At 50.3% G+C, this 17,978-nt stretch overlaps 6 protein-coding genes across 6 annotated transcripts; 4 read left to right on the top strand and 2 right to left on the bottom strand.

Annotated features, from left to right (window-relative positions):
- Positions 1-1,529: 1,529 nt before the first annotated feature.
- N7496_007514 (UV-endonuclease UVE-1) lies at positions 1,530-3,681 on the top strand (the record flags this gene model as incomplete). The annotated part of the gene is made up of 2 exons (XM_056700443.1): positions 1,530-2,084; positions 2,161-3,681. 2 exons carry the CDS (start codon positions 1,530-1,532, stop codon positions 3,679-3,681), a joined length of 2,076 nt encoding a protein of 691 aa, XP_056555856.1.
- Positions 3,682-3,988: 307 nt separating this feature from the next.
- N7496_007513 (zinc-dependent alcohol dehydrogenase family protein) lies at positions 3,989-5,087 on the bottom strand (the record flags this gene model as incomplete). Its single annotated transcript, XM_056700442.1, has 2 exons — positions 3,989-4,515; positions 4,580-5,087. The coding sequence occupies 2 exons, from the start codon at positions 5,085-5,087 to the stop codon at positions 3,989-3,991; spliced, it is 1,035 nt and encodes a 344-aa protein (XP_056555855.1).
- Positions 5,088-5,917: 830 nt separating this feature from the next.
- Positions 5,918-6,709, top strand: N7496_007512 (NAD(P)-binding protein; the record flags this gene model as incomplete). Its single annotated transcript, XM_056700441.1, has 1 exon — positions 5,918-6,709. The coding sequence occupies one exon, from the start codon at positions 5,918-5,920 to the stop codon at positions 6,707-6,709; it is 792 nt and encodes a 263-aa protein (XP_056555854.1).
- A 245-nt stretch (positions 6,710-6,954) lies between these two features.
- Positions 6,955-9,231, bottom strand: N7496_007511 (fungal specific transcription factor domain-containing protein; the record flags this gene model as incomplete). Its single annotated transcript, XM_056700440.1, has 1 exon — positions 6,955-9,231. One exon carries the CDS (start codon positions 9,229-9,231, stop codon positions 6,955-6,957), a length of 2,277 nt encoding a protein of 758 aa, XP_056555853.1.
- A 1,673-nt stretch (positions 9,232-10,904) lies between these two features.
- Positions 10,905-13,302, top strand: N7496_007510 (phosphatidate phosphatase App1 family protein; the record flags this gene model as incomplete). Its single annotated transcript, XM_056700439.1, has 2 exons — positions 10,905-11,223; positions 11,396-13,302. 2 exons carry the CDS (start codon positions 10,905-10,907, stop codon positions 13,300-13,302), a joined length of 2,226 nt encoding a protein of 741 aa, XP_056555852.1.
- A 1,549-nt stretch (positions 13,303-14,851) lies between these two features.
- Positions 14,852-16,505, top strand: N7496_007509 (acyl-CoA dehydrogenase family protein; the record flags this gene model as incomplete). The annotated part of the gene is made up of 3 exons (XM_056700438.1): positions 14,852-15,687; positions 15,742-16,110; positions 16,169-16,505. The coding sequence occupies 3 exons, from the start codon at positions 14,852-14,854 to the stop codon at positions 16,503-16,505; spliced, it is 1,542 nt and encodes a 513-aa protein (XP_056555851.1).
- Positions 16,506-17,978: the final 1,473 nt, after the last annotated feature.

Genomic DNA, 17,978 nt, shown 5'->3' with positions numbered 1-17,978 from the left:
ACCTCGCAACGCGAAGAATGTACACCCAACATCGCTCTTGCCCGACATGAATAGATATCCACTATGAATGTTGGTCCATTGTTTGGGAAGTTACAGTTCAGAATTCGATGGAGGAGGCTAGAAATTGTTCCTCACGAGAGAGGCCCTCGTCAAATAGACATCAAATTGACCTAAAAGTGAACCGATGTCAACGCTTGAATGGTATTCAATAACCATATCGCAGAGCCCCAACTCAACATGTCTTTAAAGAGGAATGAATTGCGTACACCCTCTAAAATATGACAGCCAGGAAAGCCTCATTCTTCGCGCAAATTGTTCTCCGAGAACCAGTTGCCATGGAATTCGACGATGATTTTATATAGTAAAAGATCCTCGATCTGCTGAATGAAGACTGAGAATGATAATCCTGGTCGAGGCCAGTCTTGCAATATCTCACGAGAATGAATCTTCTAGATCTGCCCTTTCGTTTATATATGACTTAGTATGCATGTTATGCTATGGTTAGAGTTCGAATCTATGCCCCTGGGGCCTTGCTTCCCCCCTACTTCCCTGTAGCTACTTCAGCCTCAGGCCTCTCACAAAGATACTTGCTGTTTGGATGAGCTTTATTTATTGTGAAATATGCCCCTCCTCTCTCAAATCGTATTCTCTTCTCAAGATGGTGGACCAGAACCCTTGTTATGGCCTACAAAGGCTACCAGGGATGTGAACACAACGGGGTTATGTCCAAAGGGGTGATTTACTTAACGTTCTATCCTTGGAGGGACCTGCATACCACGAATCCGAGGTCACCAATGAAGGGCTAATGACGGATATGCTACGCGGCCAAATGTCTTCTAGATCTTATATCAGGGTGTGCATTGTCCTCGCTCAGGAACGGGCAGTAAAGATCAAGAAATGACTATGACAGCTGCGGATTCCTACACTCCCTTGATGCAATTAAATTGCCGTTTCTGATTCCTCTAATAGGCACAGAATCCTGTGGTCGCTTAACATTTAACCCGGAAATTGATTTATTATTTAGGCAAGAGATACATTTGACTGGACGAAGATAGTCGTCGTGGGAGAGGCTTATAAACTCCCTGTACTCACCAGGGCTGTCTTGCTACGAACCCTTCTACCGGACCATACTACATAGTCATGCCTTGATTCAATCTTTATTTAAATGACGTCTATGGAGTGCTTATGGTAATTGTAAGTGTCTTGGATTTCGTAGATAACCTTTTTAATCATCCCCTTCTATGTGTACCAGTACTACCTTATTATAGTTATCAGTTTTCATTATTCACGTTAAATCTCTTTTGAATGCGAACTCAACAACGTCATTGATGGTCTGTTTCTCTTCAATTGTGCATGCTTGAGCAAAGCTAATCAGGCTAATTGATCCAATCTGGTCTATCAACTCCGCGTCGCGCGGTCGCGATTAGCGCGTCATCGTCCCGCCGCGAACCCTTGACCATCTCATTCTGACTGAACCGAACCACCTCTCTCTCCAATTCCTGCTCAGGGCTGGGTAGCACTTCTGCTGCATGTGTCGGTCTTTTGCACGGCTGTTGCGTGCACCACCTATCCAGCATGCTGGTCCTCCAACCTCTGGCCTAGGGGGTTGTCGCCACCCCTCGTCACGGATCTCCCCCGATCGATCGATTACCGTGGCGAGTGCCAGTCCACCCGCCCTGCTTCTGGCCCATGTTCGTCATGCGGCTCGACCGGTTTTACGCATTCATCATCCTTGGATTCGCCTGAATGGCCTCGAAGGCTCGGCGCAATTCTCGACTTTCACTCGCAAGCTTGTCGCAGCGTCTCCTCCCAACCTTGCACAGAATCTTGCGCGCGATATCGACGACTTCATTGATTCGGAAACTGTGGCCATGGCGGTTGATCCAACGATCGCTGATGTAAAGCCGGCCGATATATTGAATGGGGATGTCCCTCCGTCTGCTGGTCGGGCGGAGGCTGCTCTTGATCCAGAATCGGATGAAGATGTTCCCGTGGACGCGGAGGAGCTTCAGGAAGCTCTGGGACGGCCGCCTCCAGTGAACACTAGCTACCTTCCTTTGCCATGGAAAGGGCGTCTTGGATACGTATGTCAATGTTTGCACCGAGCAAAGTAGATGCTCTCGGCTTGTTAAAGCTCCAATGCTAACTCATTCATAACAGGCCTGCCTGAATACATATCTCCGCTACTCCAATCCTCCCGTTTTCTGCTCGCGCACATGTCGTATTGCCTCTATTCTAGAGAACAGACATCCACTACAAGATCCTGATCAGCCTCCACACGCCACGAAGAATCGCCCAGACCTTGAACAGCCAGCGGATGTGGCGCGTGGACAAGCATTTGTCGAGGCCCTAGGCCTCGCCAATGCGCGCGATTTGGTCAAGCTCTTGCGCTGGAATGACAAATACGGCATCAGGTTCATGCGCCTCAGTAGCGAGATGTTCCCGTTTGCCAGCCACAAAGAGTATGGCTATAAACTTGCCCCGTTTGCGTCTGAGGTTCTTGCAGATGCGGGCCGGGTGGTCGCAGAGCTAGGCCATCGAGTATCCGTTCATCCCGGCCAATTCACGCAGCTGGGATCTCCCAAGCGAGAGGTGGTCGAAAGCTCTTATCGAGATCTCGAGTACCACTCAGAGATGTTACAACTCCTCAAGCTGCCCCCACAGCAAGATCGGGATGCGGTCATGATTCTGCACATGGGCGGCGTTTTTGGCGACAAGGCTGCAACATTGGACCGTTTCCGCGACAACTATGCGGTGCTGTCGCAGGACATCAAGAATCGACTTGTCCTGGAGAATGACGATGTCAGCTGGACTGTTCACGATCTTCTCCCTATCTGCGAGGAATTGAATATCCCCCTCGTTCTGGACTACCATCATCACAACATCCTCTTCGACGCAAGCGAAGTGCGCGAAGGCACGCAAGACATTATTCCACTCTACGATCGCATTTCGGCCACCTGGTCCCGAAAGAATATAACACAAAAGATGCATTATTCCGAGCAAACCTCGGCGGCCATTACTCCTCGCCAACGGCGTAAGCACAGCGATCGCGTGGCTACTTTACCACCCTGTGACCCTACGATGGACCTTATGATTGAGGCCAAGGACAAGGAACAAGCCGTGTTCGAGCTAATGCGGAACTTCAAGTTGCCCGGTCATGAATTACTCAACGAGCTAATCCCCTACACGCGGACCGATGAGAACAAGCCATTCAAGCCACCACGCAAATCTAAAAAGAATGGCGGTTTCGTTGATCTCGAAGGATCTGTCCCGCCACCCCGCACCATCCCCGAGGAAGAAGTGGGCATGGGCGGACCAGATCGAAGAGTCTACTGGCCCAGGGGAATGGAAGAATGGCTCCGTCCTGCAAAGAAAGTCGTGAAACCCAAGGCTTCAAGTCCAGCCAAACGTTCGACCCCCAAGAAAGCCAAGAGCGAGCCTGCCAATCTGGATGACAAACTGGAAACACCAGCAAAGAAAGCACCCAAAACGCCAACTCGGCGGACGCCATCAACCAAGTCCCGCACTAAACGAAAGGCCGAACAAATAGAGTCTACGCCAGAGTCGGAGGACTTGAGCAGTCTGTCTGTTGAAGTAGAGGATACTGTGGCTACCTCTCAGGCGTCGACTCGGCGCAGTGGTCGTGCGAAGAAAGTCAACTATACAGAGGAGAGTGCATAGTTGGACTTTGCTGTCGTTTGTTCACAGGATGATAAGACGGTTTTGTACTATACAGCATTTGGCATGGGAGGCGTTTTGGTTTTGTCCTAGGAATATTCCACTCGATTCAGGGTAGTCAAGACTTTACGATCAACAAGTTTTCATTATGTCATATGTTTCTTCGAAGTATTAGTCCACATGCTATAATGAAGGGTTGGACAATCACCCCCTAAGTCTCAACGCTAATTTTGGCTTTTCAATTCGAATTCTGATCCTTGACTAAGTACACGAGCCCACCTCCACGAGCTATCTGTCTATAAAGCCTTCTTTAAAGGTTGATGCAGATCTTCCCGATGTGCTGACCACTGGTCATGTACTCAAGAGCCTCAATCACCTCATCACGACTGAAGTTGAAAGTCTTCTCCACCGGAAGTTGCAGATTATGACTACCAATGAAGCGAACCGCGTCCTCCAGCATCTGCTTCGATCCGATCATGATGCCACGGACGTTAGCGCCCTTGCCCAAGGCGAGGCCAGCAACATCGGGCATTTCCTCCTGGGGTGCAGCAGACAAGAATCCAATGACGGAAATGATTCCTCCGTACGCGATGGCGCTCAGAGATTGTTTGATTGTGCCTGAACCGCCATTCTCGAGGATATAATCAACGCCTTGGCCGCCGGTGATTTTTTGGACCTCGCTTGCCCAGTCGGGAGTCTTTTTGTAGTTGATGACGTGGTCGACCTGGTATTTTTCCTTGACGTAGCGTAGTTTCTCGTCGGAAGATGATGTGATAATGGTAGTCGCACCCGCAGCTTTCGCTAAGACAAGGCCGGTAATTGACACTCCCCCAGTGCCTGTGGGGTGGAGGAACTGTTAGTTATTCTGTATTCATCATCATCGTAATTGGACTTAGCTTACCCTGGAAAAGAACAGTCTGGCCTGGCTTCAAAGGCAGATTTCCATAAAGAGAATTCCAAGCCGTCACACCCGTGCAGACAACACTAGCCCACTGGGCATAGCTAAGAGTAGACGACTCGGGAATCTTCACAACACTCTGTGCTGGAACAGCAATATACTCTCTTAGCACACCGTCGACCGGACCACCCAATCCAGTCTGCCAGGACTTCATAGGTCCGTACAAAGTGGCAGGGTCAAAAGCAACCACGACTTTATCCCCCGGCACAAATGTGATGACTCCTTCGCCAACTTCAACGACATCACCAGCAGCATCGGATCCCGGGACGACCTGATCCCTTACAGGGAAGGGGTACTTGCTGGTGGAGATCGCAATGTCTCTGTAGTTGAGAGCCACGCTGCGGACTTTGATGAGGAGTTCATGTTTGCCAACTGTCGGACGAGGCTCTTTGAATTCTTGGATACTGTTCCAAGAGTCGCGAGCAGTGAGACGGAGGGCTGTGTGAGACATGATTGCGTATGGCTTGAAAGTGATGAAGATTGATCTATACTATCGTGATTGGAGTTGGAGATTTTGACGAACTTATATACTTCGAGCTGTGGCAAGGGTCTCGGAGTAAGATTTCTTCATGCATTTAGAGATTGATAATCCTATCTGGCATTCCATAGATAATTTCAAACTTATTTCCACATGCCCAGACTACCCGGAGAAAAAAAATTAACAATGAAGATGCCGTGATGATTAATTCAGCTACAACCTTTGAGAGTTGGGGTGAATTCAGTAAGCAGACCGATATGTCTCCACAATTTCTACCCCAACTCAATGATCTACGTTGTTTTCACCCCTCCGCAAACTGCATCGTAAACTACTCTTCGACTACACATCAAGGTAACGTTGTTCAATATAATCTAAATGGCAAACTGAGAGATTCTAAATCTGTCTCGTGAGAGGGCTGAAAAGACTTTTAGAAAATGAAATTAATGAGTATCTCGCTACTGTAGATCTTATCTCTGTCGAAAGATTCGGGAAGCAAGCCGAATTAGGCTTAAGCTAAGATCTAATTTCTACCCCATCGATGACAAATGCGACTTTCGGGCCGTGGAGTAGTATGAAGTGGATGTCTCCCAAGTTCACCTTTTGAACAATCCCGATCATGACGACGGCTCTGCTTGCCGAGAAACCTGACAGCTTAAAAATCTTTCAAGATTTCAGGTAGAAATTCGGTAATATCGGGATCTAGAAATTTTTCTTCTATGGGACCGCTGTTGAAGAATCAGCTAAACTATTAATATTCTTCAACCCCGCTTGTTCTTGCAACTCATATTCAACATTTTGCAGCCATGTCAGCTCTCTCTTTCTCCTGCGCCCTGGTAACTGGCGGTGGTGGTGGCCTTGGCAGGGCTATCTCAGACTACCTACTCAAGAACGGGAAAAAAGTCATCATCGTCGGCCGTACAGAGAGTAACCTACGCCAGACCGCTCAAGAAATCGGTGCTACGGACTATTTTGTCCTCGACACGGGAAAGACCCACGAAATTCCTTCATTCATTGACACGATCATCGGTAAATACCCCGAAGTCGATTGCTTAATCAACAACGCAGGAGTTCAGCGACCTCTCCAGGTCCTTCGCGACGAACCGGCCGACTTCCTGCTCAAAGCAGACGAAGAGATTGACATCAATGTCCGTGGTCCTATGCATCTGACGCTCGGCTTTCTAGAGCATTTCAAAGGCAAACCGCACGGCGCGACTATCATCAACGTCTCGTCAATCCTTGCCTTTGTGCCCTTCTCCGTGATCAACCCGGTGTATAACGGAACAAAAGCGTGGCTGCACTTTTGGTCAATGACCCTCCGGTCACAGCTTGCCCGCGGAGGTTACGAAAAGATCAAGGTTGTTGAAGTTGCTCCTCCGTCCGTGGCGACTGATCTGCATCGGGAACGAGATGACCCAGATGATAATAAAAAGCACAAGAATCCCAACGTGCTATCCGTGGAGGAATTCCTGCAATATTTCATCACCGGCCTCGAGCGTGGGGATACTATGATCGCCCCTGGAATGAGCCAGGATATAGTGGACAAGTGGTATGCGGAGTTTGGACCTTTGTATGAGAAATTGTCTGGTGGGCCTTGAATTATTTGTAGGGCTGCGTGACTGCATCGATATCAAGCCCAACCGCTGGAGAGGCCCATAGTGGGCTTGATTGAATCTTATCCAGGTGATTATTCATGGATAGACACTTCTCGGAATAGAGAAGCTTTCAGTCTCAATACTTCCGGGAGGAAGTACTAGCCATAAGCTATATTTTAGGTTGAAGATTTAGTGCATCAAATAGGCCGCCACAGTGACCACCTCCGTTCAAATATTGTATCATCATATTAAGTAGAAGGTGTTACCCGCACCTCAAGAATACCTGCAATAATTTCGAGACTCTCTCCAATCACGTCAGAAATCTGGAAAATATGAAATCCCTTGAAGGTTTCGGCCCAAAGTCTAGCGGTGCATGCTGCCAAACGACGAACAGCACTCGCATTGTCATCCGCCCAATCTGGGAGTTCAGTGAGGTCGGCTTCTCGAACAAGGCAATATAGTATACGAAGAAGCTTGCGCTCGTCATCGCGTATTGATTCAACCCCTGACCTTTCGATACAAAGGGCGATCTCTTGCAACCAGTGATTGAGAAGAAATGCACATTCAAGGCTGCAGAGCGAATGCTGCATACTCCAATTCAGTAGTTTAGTGCGTGCAACGAAATGTATCCCCGAGCGAACTGGGATACTCAATGCATGAATGCATTGGAGAACGGCACGATCAAGATATGGAGATCGTTGGTAGACCGCAGTCCTACCATCGAGGAGCGCATGCGCTATCGCCGTAGGATTCCGAGTATTTAGCTGGCGATGGGGCCCTATATTGGAATTGAGACGAATATATGCCAAGCGCACAAGCGCCGTCGCGTTGAATCCTAGGGGTCCTCGGGGTGATAAAGGATCGAGAGTTGATTCGTAGGTGGCTTCCCAGGAATTCTGCCATGCCTGCAGCGCAGATTCCATTGTTTGTACAAAGCCTGCTAGGAGAGATCTCTTGTGTTCCTCGAAAGAAGCTGTATTGCGGGCAAAGAAGATCTCTTGCAGTAAGCCGTGGATGAGAACATAATTTGCAAAGGCAGAAATTGCGTTTGGCTTGTGGATCTGATGGCCTTGATAGAGTTGTCCCAAAACGTGCTGGAAGTTCCTTGAATCGGGCGTATGAAAAGTTCGCATGCGTGTCCATTCTTGAGCATCGCGTGCTTTCCATTCTTCTCCGCAAGCTGGCAGTGTCAACAGTACTTCCTGGTTCAGAATCATTGGTGGCACATTAAAGGCGATGCTTTGCAAGTTGAACTGATAATAAGCCACCCATAACGTTCTGCGGTGTTCCTCCTGCTCGACCCATTTTTGCCAGGAGGATGTTTCGTGGCCCGGGCCAGATGCAGATATGCCGAGCTCACGTACTAGCAAGGCGACTTGGCCGGACATTGCGAGTGAGTCTCCTATAACAGAACGATCACCCCACGATGCCAATGTCATCAAAACGATAAGCCCTTGCAACAAACGTAAAGAATTGCGCTTTTCGTTTTCAGGAGAGCAAGTCTGGGATATCTCGTTTTCATTGCTGGTAGCGAAACTCTGCGGTCCATCGTGTGTACTCGAAGTACCTGCAAAGCCAGGGGAAGCCTTCGTCAAATTTGAAACTGTGTACCTGTCGCGTTGTTCCAGACGCCGATTGATGAGTGTTCGTGCAGCATGATAAATCGTATACCCCTTTGCATTTTCAAAGCGATAGAACGCCCCTACCGCAGCCAATGATAAAATGAGCTCCGGTCCGTGTGACAGTAGAGAGAAGGAGGGAATATGTATGAATGGCATGTGATCGTGAAAGCCACGAAAATATCCCTCTAAGAAGCGAGACAAAGTATGCCGTGACGGCAGACAGAACGATTCAGGAAGCAAATGGCTGAGCTCCTTGATGTCCTGGGAGAACGTTGCGTAATCCGAGGGCGCTATTTTCCAAGGGCATATAGAAGGGTCAAAGTTGCCTTTCAATTGACGGTTTTGAGAAGGGTCTATTTCGTCAACAGCGGCTATCAAAGGAGCTTCGCGGGTTGTATCTGATTCTATGAAAAGGTGCTGCGGTTCGGGAAAAGATGGCCGTATTGGAGCTGCTGAAATATGTGCTGCGCTTGAACGCAGACTGCTATCGGTGACTGGGCGTCTTTGGTCAATTGTCTGTGATGTCTCTTCAAACCCTAGGTGAGAATTCTGATATTGCTGAGAAATATCAACCAAAGAGAGATTCGTGTCAAAGAACCTTGCGGGCAGAACCTCCGAAAATGGGAACGAGTCGTCCCAGAGAAAGTCTAGAGCATCGTCTTCGTTCCATGGCAAATTTTGGATGGAACCCATGCTAGCTGAGTGGCCCGCGAGGTCTAGTTGGGCTGACAGGCCCTCGTCGCCAACTTGGACAGCAGGTGGGCAGGATGAAGAAAGCTCTCGAGTTTCAAGAGAGTCGTGAGATTCACCATCTGGCTCGGTCACCGAGGATGGGTTGTTTGCAGCCACATATGAATGGCCGTGACCATCCTTGAGAGAGAGTCGTATATGGCGCGCCAGCATATCTCTTGGAAGACGGTCAGAATGAGGCAACCATGAAGCGTCATTGGAGTCAAGCTTACTGTCGTGCAAAGCTTCTGCCACATTCACATACGAAAGGTTTTTCGTGGGTGTCTGCAAACGTATAAGTCAATTGAAACCATGATATTCAATCGGAATCTGGTCTCTCTTACGTGTGCGTTCATGTCGCCGTAGATGCTCTTGTCGCTTGAACTGCTTCTGACAGAATCTGCATGGCGGGACAAGAGACGGTGGTCGGCCCATCACCCCTTCCACTGGCTTGTTATACCGTCAAATGTGATCGCACTGCGATACTCGACGAAAGAATGAAAATCAACGATAACCTCCTGTAGAAATTCGCAAGGGCATCTATAATGAGCCTCCGGGTGGCGGGAGGTCAGAACGTCCAAAGGGTGTCACGAGATGCCAAAATATGGCCCTTGGGAAGGCATGTGGCTAATTCAAAGTCTCATCACATTCCATACCTCCGGGCTGGAGCAATCAAGATGCTGTCTCTGTGATTGAACAAGATCGTGGCATTCTCACACTTTATCGATGGTTGGAGTGCGAATGAGGTGTTTGCACCATTTGCACTGGTCTTTGCCATAGTTTGTAGATCTGGAGATATGCTTCACCTTCTTTACTTTTGAATGGGTTTTCTAATTATCTTTGATTGTGTTCCTCAATGGCCTATGCACTATCTCATGGTATACTGTTTCATTCACAATTGATATGATGACCTTGAGATTTTCCTAGGGCTTTGGTCGATCTGTACGGGAGTACATATCCCTAAGTGGTATCGACGAGAGCATAATTAATCACATTGACCGGAATTATCATACGAGTAATAATTTTTCTAAGAAAGTCTTCTCAAGAAACCATCGTTATTGCATGACTGGGAGAGCTTCTCATATTTTTGTGCTCGTGAGTTGACCCGAAACAAGCTGGCGTCATGGCGGCTCCGCTCCCCGCAGGGACAGGGAAACATCTCGGAGTCTCAGCTCCGTCAGACCAGTCCACATATCTTTAGCGTCCCGCATCAGCTGCCTCTTTGATTTTTCTACTTTGTGAGTGCCTTGATCAATCTACCTATCGGGCTTCTTTACTGAAGTACGTTCTTCGTGTCAGTCTATACTTATCTCGACTCGACCGAGGACCGAGTCCCCTCGCAGCGAGGCACCACCACCTAGCACCCCTCCACCCTACAAGAAATCCTGGCTCCCAAACCGTACTTTCGTTGGCTAGTCCCTCGGTCAAGACTCTTTCCCTTCAGGCGGACACCCACCGCAAGTTCATTGCTCTCCAAGTGGAAACCTCTCTCGCGCGTTTCGGCCCGCCCTAGCAGACTCTCGTCCCTCCTTCGCATCCTCGTCGGTCCCCAGGCAACTCGGCGCGCACAAAGTCGCCTTTGGAATATCCGACACGAGGCCCTCCCCGCGCTTCGACACCGGGCCCAATCGCGCATCTACCTTGCTATCGTCAAGCGGCAGGCGCGGCTCGCGGCACGCAATCGCAGACTCGGCGGGGGCTTCGTCGCGTCTCTTCTTGGGTCAAGACGACAACTGCTACGTGGCTGGAGGACTAGTACAGTTACAACCGGCAGTCCGTTTGCCAGACGTGCGAGAGCCACTCGAGTAGGAACCCCGGACGGGGCGAAAGATGCTGTGACGGACTCGATGGCATCCACATGGGGAACGGGTAGCGGGGATGGTGTTACCCAGAGTAGCCGTCGCAAGAAGGCATATGAGTGGATCAAGGCTGCGAACGAGGTTGGCCAGGCGTATGCGTCGCGATGGACCAGCCAGCGGGGTGAGCCTCAGGAGGATTATTATAATACACCTGGCGCATTTCCGGATGTGGAGATTGCACGGTCGGGCGATGAGGAGATGGTCCTATTCCCCAGCTACGCAAGACGTCTGGATCCGAAGAAGAAGCGCGAGGCGGATGAGCCACGAAGACGTGATTCGTGGTCTGAGACTATTGATGAATACCGCGGTATATCAGACGAGAGAAACCCCTACCGGCGATAGTTGGGAAGACCCTTACCTGGAGAATGCGGTCGTCGATATTGACGTGCGTGGCTGGATCTATGCGCCTAGTCGGGGTCCGATGAGTCGCAAGCACCGTCTGATGATCAAGCTGGCCAGAACACTGAGCGGAATCCCAGCTCCTTCTGGTGCAACAGCCGATGAGGGCAACGACCGAGTGCCTAACAAAGGCGAGGATGAGCTCGTGGACAAACAGATGCAGACTCTTGTGGACACCGCGGAGAAAGATGCTGATCAGGCATGGAAAAGCTCGAATGTCGACCGGACAAGGCCTGGCACGGGTACAAGCAACGCCGTGGGCCAAGCTGCGGCCTTGACCAAGGACGAGATATCCATGGCCAACGCCCATCTGATGGAAAGACTTCGACCGTTCCTGACGAACCCTATGGCTGGTATGCCGGTAACGGTGTTCTTTTTCAATGAAGACCAGAGCGAGTCCCGGAACCTTCTTACAGACGAGTCGGGACATTTCAATCTTCGCGCTGCTATGCCCTTTGTCCCAACTCATATTCGAGTACTTGCGTCAGAGGATTTGTCCGCGGCGAAACCGATCGACATTATCGAGCCGGTGGGCATCAGCTTGATTAGTGACATTGATGATACAGTGAAGCACTCTGCCATCGCTAGTGGCGCAAAGGAGATGTTCCGAAACACCTTTGTGCGTGAGTTGGCGGAGCTGAATGTTGACGGTGTCAGCGAATGGTATACGCAAGTGGCGAAGAAAGGCGTGGAGATTCACTATGTCTCCAACGCCCCATGGCAATTGTACCCTCTGTTGGAGAGATACTTCAAGCAAGTTGGCCTGCCACCTGGTTCGTTCCATCTGAAGCAGTATTCGGGAATGTTGCAAGGCATATTTGAACCGACCGCCGAGCGCAAACGAGGCTCTTTGGAGCAGATCATGCGGGATTTCCCTGAGCGTAAATTCATTCTCGTTGGTGATAGCGGCGAAGCTGACCTCGAGGTCTATACTGATATTGTCCTCGCCAACCCTGGCCGCATTCTTGGCATTTTCATCCGTGACGTTACCACGCCGGACAAGAAGCCATTCTTTGATCAAGCCGTTGAGCACTTGGAATCGGAGCCCACTCGGACTCGTATTACCCCTCAGCTCGTCGACCATGCGGACTCCTTTGCGAACAGACCCACACTGCCGCCTCGCCGGCCACTGGCGCCTCCTCCCGGCGTCGACTTGAAGCGCTCTCAAAGTGAGGATCTTATCGATCTCAGCGACGATAACCCGAAGGAGAAGAGTACTGCGCCAGAAATCCCCACTGCGTCGAAGCCACGGCTGCCTCCTGGCAAGCCGACGAAGCCGTCTTCACTCAGGACGACATATGGGGTTGGTGACGTTCCTGACCCCGTCATAACCCATGAGAAATCGTTCTCTCAAGAGACCATTCGCCGCAAGCCAGTTCCTCCCCTGCCGCCTCGACGTCTCGCAGCCAAGACGGATTCACTCATCGACCTGGATACGTCTCCGCCACTTTCTCGCTCTCGCACGGAGCCATTTACCAACGAGGGTAATCCAAGTCTACCGTCTCGCTCCAAAGCACCGCCTCCCATTCCCCCTCCACGACGGTCAAACACTGCCTCCTCAACCACGGGCTCCGGATCTAGCGGAGCATCAACACCGCGACAGGCAGTACCGGTCGCCAAACAATCATACCCGGCTGCTGCTGGCGCCGCTGCCCAAGCAGCCCTCAACTACGCTACGGAACGACTCAACTTTTCTGCTTCTCCAGCGCAAAATCTCCGCACCTCCGCATCAAACCAATCCCTCGGCCGCACATCCACAAGCAGCTACAACAACTACAGCGCCGCTGAACCCCTCCCGAACAAACGAGAAGAACTCTGGCGCCGTCGGTGGGAACGTGCAAGTGATATCCTCGAGCAAAAGGGCGTTGTCCTGGGTAGCTGGCGTATTGGATCGGATGCACAGCCCGTTTGTTTATGGTTGGTGGAGGAGGCGATGCAGAAGATCCAGGTGAAACAGGCGCAGGCGGGTGCTGGACGCCGGCCATAGTCTTGTTATGATACATCGTTACGCGAGTGCTGGCGGTTGGGATTTGTACATAGGATATAGATTATTGATACACACTGTCATTGCAATTCAGCAGAATCCCTACTTCTATATCTGGTTGATGTATTCATTCCGATACTAAACAACATTGGCTGTGCACCGGTGCCAGCATTCTCCCTGGCTGGAGGATTCATCGAGTATTTATTCTTGCGTAAGCATAAAGCGTAGCAGATAAAATGAGACAGTGATATCTCGTCGAGTAGGATTTGCAGTTAAAAGAATAAGAGAGTGGCTCAACAAGGGCAGTACCAAAAAGGCAGGTACACGAACCTGAAGGGTCAAGGATTACTTCCAGTTCCAAAAAGCAACCTTCCTCGCCGGTGGTCTAGTTGGCAACTGTGTCAACCTTAACTTGACCACTGAGTCAGCTTGCCGCTGTGATGGCTGGCCGGCTGCCAGGAGTTCGTCATGAAGCTGGTGTGGAGCGGCTCCCCAGCAGTTGGGTGAGGAAGACGTGGGCACCGGGGGCATATTTTTTTTTTGAAAAGGATTTTTATATCGTTGGGATCAGCTAATTCAGGGCGATACATCGATGCTATTTTCAAGGCTTTCAAAGTCTGTTGGGGCCTGCATTGTTGTGTTTCTTTGTTGGTGCTTAGATCGGGATGAAGCTTTTCAGCATCGAGGATACTCGTTCGCGGCTATGTATGGGGACGTGGAGGTCAAGGGTTCGATTCATGGGCTCGACAGGATTTCTTTTTATGATTCTTTTCTCTGGAGTATTTTCTGGCCTTGACTGTAGGCATGCAGTTGATATAGAGTCATCGCCGTCACTCTCATACCACTACCTCACCCTTACCACCAGACAGTAACCTTCGAAGAGTCCTTTTGACTAGATATCCCCTCGATATGACGAGAACTGCCTCACACGTTTTGATATTCATAGACCAAGTATAAAATCAATCTTTGGCTTATATCTGAATTACTGATGCCTATTCCCCAGTCCGTAACTTGATTGAGACCCATCTTAAAGAAGACCTCCAAGAGAATGGTTTATATCGAAGGTGTGTAAAAACTCTTCGAGCATAGTTTGAGAGCATACCCAAGTTCTTTATACAACATAGCCTCTCCTCAAACAACCAAGATGACCATCCCACTGCTAGTTATTCGCTCTCTCCAAGCATGTGGATCACTAGACGATCGTACCTCGGAAGTAACCAGCTGATGGTCTGACGGGTACCAGAACAAGTTAGACCGTCCGTTGCTAACCTCCGCTCCGAGTGGATCACATTTCTGACTTCCGCAAATTGACTGGCCAGCATCGTTTCATCATTGATTACTCACCCTCCTCTCGGGCCTCGGCTGAAAATCAAGTCCATCATGATTGGCGACCGCCAAAAACCTGGGGAATACCAGTGATGTTGCTAGCCATGGGCCTGTCCGGCCAGCGGTGGTTGGCACCTGGTTACTTTAACTAGTCGTCAGCCAGCTGATTATCTTGGTCTTCATTTCCCTCTCTACCGACCTATATACCCCCCTCTCCTCATCCACCATGCCCGCCCAAACCCTCACCCGCGCTGAGGTCGCCAAGCACAACACCGAGGACTCCCTTTGGTGCATCATCGACCACCGCGTATATGACCTAACCGACTTTGTCGACGCCCACCCCGGTGGCGGCGTCGTCCTGGCCCAAGTCGCCGGCCAAGATGCCACCACCGATTTCTACAACCTCCACCGACAAGAAGTCCTCGAGAAGTACCGCGACCAGCTATGCATCGGCACGATCGAAGGCGAGAAGCCCGAGGTCATCGAACCCAAGGTCGGCGCTTTGAGCCCCGTCCCCTATGCGGAGCCTATGTGGCTGCGCCCTCAGTTCAAGAGTCCTTACTACAAGGAGAGCCACCGCCGGTTGCAGAAGGCTATCCGCGAATTCACGGATAAATACGTCACACCCGAGGCCCAGGAGAAGGAGAGGGATGGCACTTATATCAGCCAGGAGCTGATCAACCGTATGGCCGAGACGAATGTCCTGGCTATGCGACTCGGCCCCGGCAAGCACTTACATGGTCGCTCGCTGCTCGGCGGTGTTGTTGACGGCAAGGAGTTTGACTATCTGCACGACATGATTGTCACACAGGAGTTGGTCCGGGCGAATGCTCGTGGTTTCCAGGATGGAAATATGGCCGGTATGGCTATCTCGCTTACCGCTGTGCAGCAGTGGTTGCACAACGCGGAGCTTAAGGAGCGCGTCACCGCCGAGGTCCTCTCTGGTCAGAAGAAGATGTGTCTCGCCATTACCGAGGCCTTTGCTGGCTCGGATGTCGCTGGTCTGAAGACCACCGCTGAGAAGACGCCAGATGGCAAGTATTATGTTGTTAACGGTACCAAGTGAGTGTAAACCTAGTTCCTATGATTAGATTGCGGTAACTAATATGTCTGCAGGAAGTGGATCACTAACGGCATGTTCGCCGACTACTTCGTGACTGGCTGCAAGACTGACAAGGGCTTCTCGGTCCTTCTGATTCCTCGCGGTGAGGGTGTCGAGACTAAGCAGATCAAGACCTCCTACTCAACCGCCGCCGCCACTGCCTTTGTGCAGTTCGAGAACGTCAAGGTCCCCGTTGGCAACCTGCTGGGCGAAGAGCACAAGGGTTTCATCGTGATCATGAGCAACTTTAACCACGAGCGATTCATGATGGTCGCCGCCGTTGTGCGCATGTCTATGACTATTGTCGAGGAGTCTCTCAAGTGGTGCAACCAGCGCATCGTCTTTGGCAAGAAGCTCGTTGAGCAACCCGTCATCCGCCAGAAGTGAGATGCACTCTCTTATAACTCCACAGACTCGTATACTCTAACATTCTGGATTCAGACTCGCCCGCATGATCTCCCTCACCGAGTCCAACCAAGCCTGGCTCGAATCCATCGCCTACCAAATGTGCAACATGACCTACGCCGAACAAGCCACCCACCTCGGCGGACCTATCGGTCTGCTCAAGTCGCATGCCACCCGCGCCGCCCAGGAGATCGCCGACCACTCTACCAACATCTTCGGTGGCCGTGGTATCACGCAAAGCGGCATGGGTAAGATCATTGAGATGTTCCACCGCACGTATAAGTTTGATGCCATTTTGGGCGGAACTGAGGAGATTCTGGCGGATTTGGGTGTTAGACAGGCGATGAAGAAGTTCCCCAAGTCTATGCTTTAGAAGTGTGAGTCTGAGAGAGCGCGCATTGGGGCTTTTACAGGATTGTACTATACCAAGGCCCCGCAGCTAATACAATTGGAAGAATAAGATGGTATAAAGTATTTCGATCACGGTCTGAAATAGTATGTTTGTGCAATAGCAGCTGTGGAAAGTCTCGCTCGTGCACTTTTCTACATAAACAAGAGCGATATGGTAGCTCGTGGCTCAAACTACAACTCTAAAGTACCATGAGTGGAAATCTCACCATTCAACCCTTAGGGGGCGAGGGCATTCCCGAGATTGAGCCGGGGCCGCCAAGGAATAATACCCTTAATATTATTTCCAAAGGCTACCTTTCGACACGCTATACCTACTTCAGATGGGACAACCCCCTAGTTGTTGATTCAACAGCGCTCACCCCTTCGATGAGAAGCGGTGAGATGCTACTCCATATCTTGCCATATGCATCCTATCCTATAAGCTCATCAGGTGACTATATGGTGGTATGTCCGTACGGAGTAGTGTGTCACAATTAGTATTGAACATTGGGCATTGGGTTTTGAGGCTGTGATGAAGCATGGCTAAGCCATGTGGAGCAAGTCTAGAAGCTGTATGTGCTGTAATGTACTGTAACAAAGACGAGGAGGTGATGAATTGTAATTGGGCAGCCGGTACCAAGCCAACCATTTCGGTATTGTGACTGGTCCGCCTCCGGTCAGCCCAAGTGAACGCCGGCGATCAATAATCACACCCTGCATACTCCGTACAGTAGTGACGAAACGCCTCACCTCTGGAGGTCTCTCAACAGGAGGTCCTCGCGGCCCCCCTGTATAACGTAGTTCCCAGCCGTCTCGGACACCCGGTCGTCCCGGACACCCCAAAACACCATACTGAGTTGTTCTGACTATTGAACCAGTAGTGCAAACCAACCCATCACCTTCAAGTGTAAATGGCAAGGGTGTATGTACCCTTCGTGGTACTTTCAAAGCCAAAACCAGCCTTTGGAGACACATCAACTCGACCCACATTTCCCCGGACGCGCTCAAATGTCCCGAATGTAAGAAGACTTTTGGGCGCATGGACAAACACAATGCCCATGTCCGACTTGTTCATTGGGACAGGGCAGATTTGATTGAATCCCTTGGCCGTTCTTCTTGCGCTTAGCGTTGGATCTTCATTTTTTTTTTCATTTTGCTCTACTGTTTCTATCTTTCATGATCTTTGATATTCTTTTCAATGTCTTCCAAGGCGACGATGGCGTTGGCGATAGCGTTGGCGCTCGGTACTCGGGGGAAATATCATGAATTGATGCAATGCTTTGACATTTCGGTTTGATTCGTTCGTGTCGATATTTCTAAATGGCATACATAAATCATTGGAGCTAAAGGGCCTTACAATCATTGTTTTGTTTAGATTGCTGCACTTGAGTCACTCGTTAAACCTCCAGTTTGTCTAGATTCGCGCTGTTGATGCCCAAGGCGAACGGAAGAGGCT

The sequence above is a fragment of the Penicillium cataractarum genome (genome assembly GCF_028827025.1).
Source record: "Penicillium cataractarum strain IBT 29864 chromosome Unknown utg000005l, whole genome shotgun sequence".
Lineage (NCBI taxonomy): Eukaryota > Fungi > Ascomycota > Eurotiomycetes > Eurotiales > Aspergillaceae > Penicillium > Penicillium cataractarum.
The sequence above is the reverse complement of the archived record's forward strand: the minus strand, read 5'-3'. Positions and strand labels throughout refer to the sequence as shown.